This window comes from Stylophora pistillata, chromosome 10 (assembly GCF_964205215.1).
Source record: "Stylophora pistillata chromosome 10, jaStyPist1.2, whole genome shotgun sequence".
Lineage (NCBI taxonomy): Eukaryota > Metazoa > Cnidaria > Anthozoa > Scleractinia > Pocilloporidae > Stylophora > Stylophora pistillata.
In genome coordinates this window covers 10132048-10139274 of record NC_142528.1, presented here as the reverse complement: position 1 = coordinate 10139274, position 7227 = coordinate 10132048, and the positions used below count along the sequence as shown (strand labels likewise).

The 7227-nt window shown below is 43.2% G+C and overlaps 1 protein-coding gene across 1 annotated transcript; it reads right to left on the bottom strand.

The window, feature by feature from the left end:
* Positions 1–369: 369 nt before the first annotated feature.
* LOC148721767 (tetratricopeptide repeat protein 28-like) lies at positions 370–3097 on the bottom strand. Its single transcript, XM_088735131.1, has one exon. The coding sequence runs from the start codon at positions 2506–2508 to the stop codon at positions 370–372; it is 2139 nt and encodes a 712-aa protein (XP_088591257.1). The 5' UTR covers positions 2509–3097.
* Between the last annotated feature and the right edge of the window lie 4130 nt (positions 3098–7227).

Below are 7227 nucleotides of genomic sequence, written 5' to 3'. Positions count from 1 at the left end.
TCAGTTGTTATCTCGGTTTTTTTTTTTCAAAATAAAGTTAACTTTTTTAGAGTCAGCTTAAGTTTCACAAATTACCTTCATCGTCATTGCATCTAGCTAGGCATCGACCATGAACGATTATTTTTGAATATCTTCCATACAAAAGAAACTCTAATCTTAGAAAGCATTTTAACAAAATCTTCCCGCTCCGAACACTAGATGAAATAATCTTTCTTCTTCTTGAAAGACAAAGAAAAAACAAACTAACAAGCGAACAAAAACAAACGAAAAAAACAAACAAATGAAAACTGGCTAGTAGCTGGTAAACTGAACTATTTAATTGTGCTTATCTGTTAATCATGTACAGATCATTGCTTGTTATAATCAGACTTACCCTTTTTCCATGAAGTCAAATTTCACGTTATCCCCCATAAGCACAAACGGAGCCCATTGGGAAGGTTTGGGAAAGCCGTTGCTTCTCAACCACTGAACGGCCTGGTGAAGAGATTCACTTGCACTTTCTCCACGAACAAGGTGTCCATAGAAATGTTTCATGAGCTCCGCCGTTGCTTTGTCTTCGATAGCCCACGATGCTACCAACACTGAACGAGCACCGGACGCTAAGAATGCTCGAGCGATTCCAATAACTCCTTCCTTTTTAACCAATCCACGCCCACTGTGACAACAGCTGAGTACTACCAGTTTAGCTCGCACTTGAACTCCTTCAATGTCGGACATTGTCAGGAGGTATTCGTCCTCATGTGGAAAACTGTTTGTAGTAGATTGAGGAGAGAGGGCAATCTCTCCTCTTTCGGCATTTCCATGTGCAGCAAGATGTATCAGACTCACTGAGGGTATTGCTTGAAGTACCGCCTGCCTTGTTGCGCGACTTCCTGACAAAGGCTGAACGCCCAGCAGTCGACCAATCATCTCTGCTTCCTTACGTGCACAGAGCAATGGGGTAATATCAATGAGCCGTCCATTGTAATGCACTTTGCCAACCTTAGGATCACCCACAACTAGTGCACCTGTTAGACTATGATAGTCCGCTGGACATTTCTGAATAAGTAGGAGAGTCGTCAGAGAGGGGATGATGCGTATTCTGTACTTCTCCGACAAAGACTTTCCGGCTGGTTCATCACACAAGGCAGCAAATGGGACTCGGTACAAGAATCGATCCGGTACAATGATGACTTCAGGCTCCGTAAGTAAATCTGCCACAGGTGCGACGATCCATTTGTAGCACAACTGATGAGTTCTTTCGGTATCTTTGGTTTCGTCACCTCGCAAATTTGCTCGGCTCCCTACATGAAGAGATGTCGTCACGTTGTTATACAAGGATCGATCTTCGCAGTTCGCTGCGGGTAAAACGCCAAAGCCGGCGGCGCTCTTTTTGAAAATTCCTTCCACTTCACAAACTTGCTCAGCAATGAGGGTGCTGTCTTTCACTACATCTGTTTTTCGAAAGTAAATGCCTCCACTTGCTTTCAATACCCAGAGAAGAACTTGCCGCTCTCTGTACGAAATGTACAAAAAAACACAGTTACTTTCTCTTTTCACAATGTTTTCAATCCCGAACCATGATTGTGGATCAGCAGAGATGTAGTTTTCCAGGGAGTACTTGTCTGCCATGAGTTCTGCGAGAACTCTTGCTCTTCCCAGCTCCTCAATATAGAGAGCATCTCGAAATTTTCCAACGCTGCAAAGGATGTGAGTGAGTACCTGGTAGGGATAAGTACCGCGTTCCTCTAACAGAGAAATTTCAAATTCACTGTTCCCTTTCAGAAAAGTCCTGATTTGTTCATATTTTTCAATACACTGAAGAAGATGTTCCTTTGCCTTCACAAACTTTGACTGCGATAGCTTTAACAGTGTAATGCCGAGAAGGCTTTCAAACTCAGTCATTTTATGTCCAATTTGGCTGCTTATGGAATACGCTTTCTCTAAATAATCTTCTGCCTTGCCACATTCACCAAGCGATCGGTTTAGATCTCCAAGGTTCGTGTAAATCATGGCTTCCGCCTTTCTATCGCCACGTTCTTCACTGATGGTAAGCGCCTTCTCATAATATTCTTTTGCCTTCTGATGGTCATTCACAGAAGCAAAGACAGTCGCCAAATTTGCAGTAGCTTGGGCTTCCAGACCTCTGTCACCAATCGTTAAACTGACACCGAACGCTTTGTCCAAATGTTCTTTAGCTTGCCGATTTTTTCGAAGTTTAAAATAAACACCTCCAAGACGCAAGTATCCTAAACCTTCTCCTGATCTGTCGCCAATTTCTATCGCGATGGCAAGTGCTTTCTCGTGATATTCTTTAGCCTTCTCATATTCGCCAAGAGACTGCAAAACAAGTCCGAGGTCCCCATATCTTGATCCTTCTCCTGATCTATCGCCAATTTCTATCGCAAAGGCAAGTGCTTTCTCGAAATATTTTTTAGCCTTCTGAAAATCGCCAAGGTCATAAAACACTGCTCCGAGTTTCCCGTTAATTCTTCCTTCCCCTTGTCTGTCGCCAATTTCTATCGCCATGGCAAGTGCTTTCTCGTGATATTCTCTGGCCTTCTGAAATTCGCTAAGGTCATAAAACAATGCTCCGATTTTCCCGTTAATTCTTCCTTCTCCTTTTCTGTCGCCAATTTCTATCGCAATGGCAAGTGCTTTCTCGTAATATTCTTTAGCCTTCTGATATTCACCAAAGTAATGAAACACAAGTGCGAGGTTCCCACAACTTACTCCTTCTCCTTGTCTGTCGCCAATTTCTATCGCAATGGCAAGTGCTTTCTCATAATATTCTCCAGCCTTATCAAATTCGCCAAGGTAAAGAAACGCAAGCCCGAGATCCTGGTTACTTTCTTCTTCTCCTTGTCTGTTGCCAATTTCTATCGCGATAACAAGTGCTTTCTCGTGATATTCTGTAGCCTTCTGATATTCGCCAAGGGAATGAAACACAAGTCCGAGGTTTGCACTACTTGCTCCTTCTCCATGTCTGTTGCCAATTTCTATCGCGATGGCAAGTGCTTTCTCGTGATATTCTTTAGCCTTCTGATATTCGCTAAGGGAATGAGACACAAGTCCAAGGCCACCATTACTTACTCCTTCTCCATGTCTGTTGCCAATTTGTATCGCGAAGGCAAGTGCTTTCTCGTGATATTCTTTAGCCTTCTGATATTCGCTAAGGGAATGAGACACAAGTCCAAGGCCACCATTACTTACTCCTTCTCCATGTCTGTCGCCAATCTCTATCGCGATGGCAAGTGCTTTCTCGTGATATTCTTTAGCCTTCTGATATTCGCTAAGGGAATGAGACACAAGTCCAAGGCCACCATTACTTACTCCTTCTGCTTGTCTGTCGCCAATCTCTATCGCGATGGCAAGTGCTTTCTCGTGATATTCTTTAGCCTTCTGATATTCGCTAAGGGAATGAGACACAAGTCCAAGGCCATCATTACTTACTCCTTCTCCATGTCTGTTGCCAATTTCTATCGCGAAGGCAAGTGCTTTCTCGTGATATTCTTTAGCCTTCTGATATTCGCTAAGGAAATGAGACACAAGTCCAAGGCCACCATTACTTACTCCTTCTGCTTGTCTGTCGCCAATTTCTATCGCGATGGCAAGTGCTTTCTCGTGATATTCTTTAGCCTTCTGATATTCGCTAAGGGAATGAGACACAAGTCCAAGGCCACCATTACTTACTCCTTCTGCTTGTCTGTCGCCAATTTCTATTGCAATGGCAAGTGCTTTCTCATAATATTCTTTAGCCTTCTGATATTCGCCAAGGGAAGAAAACACTGCTCCGAGTTTCCCGTTAAATCTTCCTTCCCCTTGTCTGTCGCCAATCTCTATCGCGATGGCAAGTGCTTTCTCGTGATATTCTCTGGCCTTCTGAAACTCGCCAAGGTAATAAAACACATTTCCGAGGTGTCCATTACTTGTTCCTTCTCCTTTTCTGTCGCCCGTCTCTATCGCGATGGCAAGTGCTTTCTCGTGATATTCTTTAGCCTTCTGATATTCGCTAAGGGAATGAGACACAAGTCCAAGGCCACCATTACTTACTCCTTCTCCTTGTCTGTCGCCAATTTCTATCGCAATGGCAAGTGCTTTCTCATAATATTCTCTAGCCTTCTGATATTCGCTAAGGGAAGTAAACGCTGCTCCGAGGTTGTTATTAATTCTTCCTTCTCCTTGCCTGTCACCAATTTCTTTTGTTATGGCAAGTGCTTTCTGGTAGTGTTTTTTTGACATCTGTAATTCACCTAGGCAGCTACATACGTTTCCAAGTCTTCCGTGAGCCACAGCTTCTTCTTTTTTGTGACCAATCGTTTTCGTGATGGTGCGTGCGCTTTTAAAGAGTTGCTTTGCCTCTACAAAGCGGCTTTTTGCTGTATATTTGTCTCCCAGTTGGATGGCTTGTATTCCAGCGTTGTGAAGCGTTTCAAGAAGTTTGTTAGCATGCCTCTCCGCATTTCTGTTACCACAGATGGCGTAGTACGCATTGAATAATACATCGGAGATATCAAGGTGAAAATGAGAGTTAAGGTTTTGAAGTAGAATTGCACATTCATTACATAAATCAGTCGCTCGTAGGCCACGATCAGCCTTGAGAAGAAATGTGGCGACATCTAGACCTATCTGGACTGATTTAAGCATCTCTGCTGGATTATTCATAACGGCTCTCTCCTGTTTGTTGTCCTGAAAAAGAATCAACAAAAACGGAAGCTTAAGAGGCTGTCTCTCCGTAATTCCACCTGGTCAATTTCGCGTCAAAAATAATTTTGCCTGAAACACTGTCAACAGAGGGACTTTTCCTAGGAAAGAACTAAATTAGATTTGTTTTGATTCGAAATAATCTTCAGACTGCATGAGGGGCCATAATTATTTCCCAGTCCGTAGGGACTTTCGCAACGTCTCGAAAATTGAAAAATAGGCATATTTTGTAACATTGTAAAATATTTGATTCGCACAGTTGAGCCACGAAATTTGTATCAGATTGCTTAAAAACCTTTTTAGTTTGCCAAGAAAGTTAAAATTTCCCCTCTGAATATATTCGAAAAGACGAATTTGAGCATATTCCGACCACTATAGATTGCCAACGGCCGATGGCTGTAAATAACCTTAATTTAGACGTTAAGTTTTGGGACTTGGGACCTGGTTTACAACTCTATCCTACACAGCCGTTAAGTTTAGACCTTTATAAGCAAAAACATTCAAAAATCCCCGTACGAATTCGACTTTTCAAAAGTTATGACCGTTTGATTCAGCACATGTAAGAGCATTCGTCAGTTTTTCATCTACACCAAAATCGAACCACTGGAGCAGATTTCGTCATAAATACAGCTTACCCGCTTTGCAGCCCGACTTCATGTCTAACTTAACTTCAGAATTTTTCTAATAACCAAATTGGTGAAGTCCATGACAACCTCAACAAATAGCCAGGTGTTGCCTTCGAAAAGTGGGCGGCATCCATCGTGTTCGTGGTATCAAAACAAATGTCGGAATTATGGCCATATTTCGCCGCGGTTAATCGTTCATTTAACATCGCTTCAGAGCTGAATCTTTCCACTGGAAGATAGCCCCGAAGATTTCTGGATTTTGTACAACAATTCGTTTTGATGGTCTTTGCTGTAAAAACTTAACACAGCAGCTGACGTATCGGCAGGGTTCGCGCAACTCCTCCGAATAGTGGACGAGCTTGATCAAATTTGGCTCGCAAAGAACGTGGCAGACGAACTGCGGAGGTCCCTCAACGAGGGTAAAAAACCCACTACTAGAGTCACTGCCAGGAAGATGAGAGCGAATGTCCCGGCCACTGTCGTAAGTTTGGTCCAAGCGATCCAAACGATCCAGATTTCCAGGAACGATACTCACATCAACTCACGCTTCTCTGCTACCAATGCGACGAGGTCACCTCCGCTTTGCAGAAGACGCAACAGATTGCTGGTTGCACCAGCTGCCACATGGCCTCCATGTGGCATCACGGTACGTCTCTTACGACGAAATCACAACAGTTGTTTTGGTGCGAGCTTTGGCCCAAATGTTAATCAAGTTCCAAAATAGTGAATTCTGACATCTACCGCACCTCAACATTTGTGTAGATCTTATTTTAATTTGAACCCTGCTCCACATTTCAGGGATGGGTGGGAAGGTGAGATAGATAGACTGAAGCGGTTGCCAGAGGCGCCTGATATGCTGACGTCTGTTCTCAACCTTACACTGCACCCGTAATTCAGCCTCTGGGCTGCAAGTGGTCAGATATAAACTATATTGCTATATTACTATTACAATACCTGATTGGTAAGATAAAATTTACATAAAAATCATGTTTACGGGGACCTATTGGAACGAGTTCTGCAAAGATAGTATTAATTTCCCTGGACATGTCGAGATGAACTGCATATCTAGTATTTAGCTGCTTTTTCCGGCCGGTGTGCAGCGGGTACTGGCAAGTGCGACGTGGTCGCCAGTTTTTGCCCATGTTTCCTCTATGCTTTTCGCAGAACCAAAGTTGTTCAAGTTGATCAGGGGAAAGGTCATGTGGCAACCCTGACCTGTTAACGACAAGCTCATATTCTTGTACCTTTTCACTGAGCTGACCTAGGTGACATGTTCGTAGACTGGATCACTGATGTCACCTCTACATTCTGAAAGCTTTATTAACCCCACTAAAGACTCACTACAGACTGAAGGAAAAAAATGGGCCAGCGGGTTCACCCGCAGTGGTCAATGCGGACTTCTGTGAAAACAGCACTGTTACTGTTCGCGATAGTACAATCGTTCAGCTCCAAATTTTAGCCCTCAAACCTCGAGACATGGACTTGTGGAGTGCTATGACTGATTCTTGAAGAAAATGCAGCTACAATTCAAAGTTTTAACTGGACATTAAGCGCGACACATGGCTTTGGTTTCGAGTTTAGTTCGCAACAGTGAGTTAGAGAAGAGTGTCGGTAGATACCGACCGCTGAAGTTTAAAGTTATTTGCTGAAGTTATCATTAAGTTTACCAGTTTGTGGAGCGAGGCCTAGGAACATCTGAAATTAAACATAAACCCAAGATGCATCGAAGGTAAACTGTATTTATGACGAAATCTGCTCCAGTGGTTCGATTTTGGTGTAGGTGAAAAAATGGCGAATGCTCGTTCACGGCTGTGTAGGATAGAGTTGTCAACCAGGTCCCAAGTTCCAAATCTTAACGTCTAAATCAAGGTTATTCACGGACATCGGCCGATGGCAATTTATAGTGGTCAGAATATGC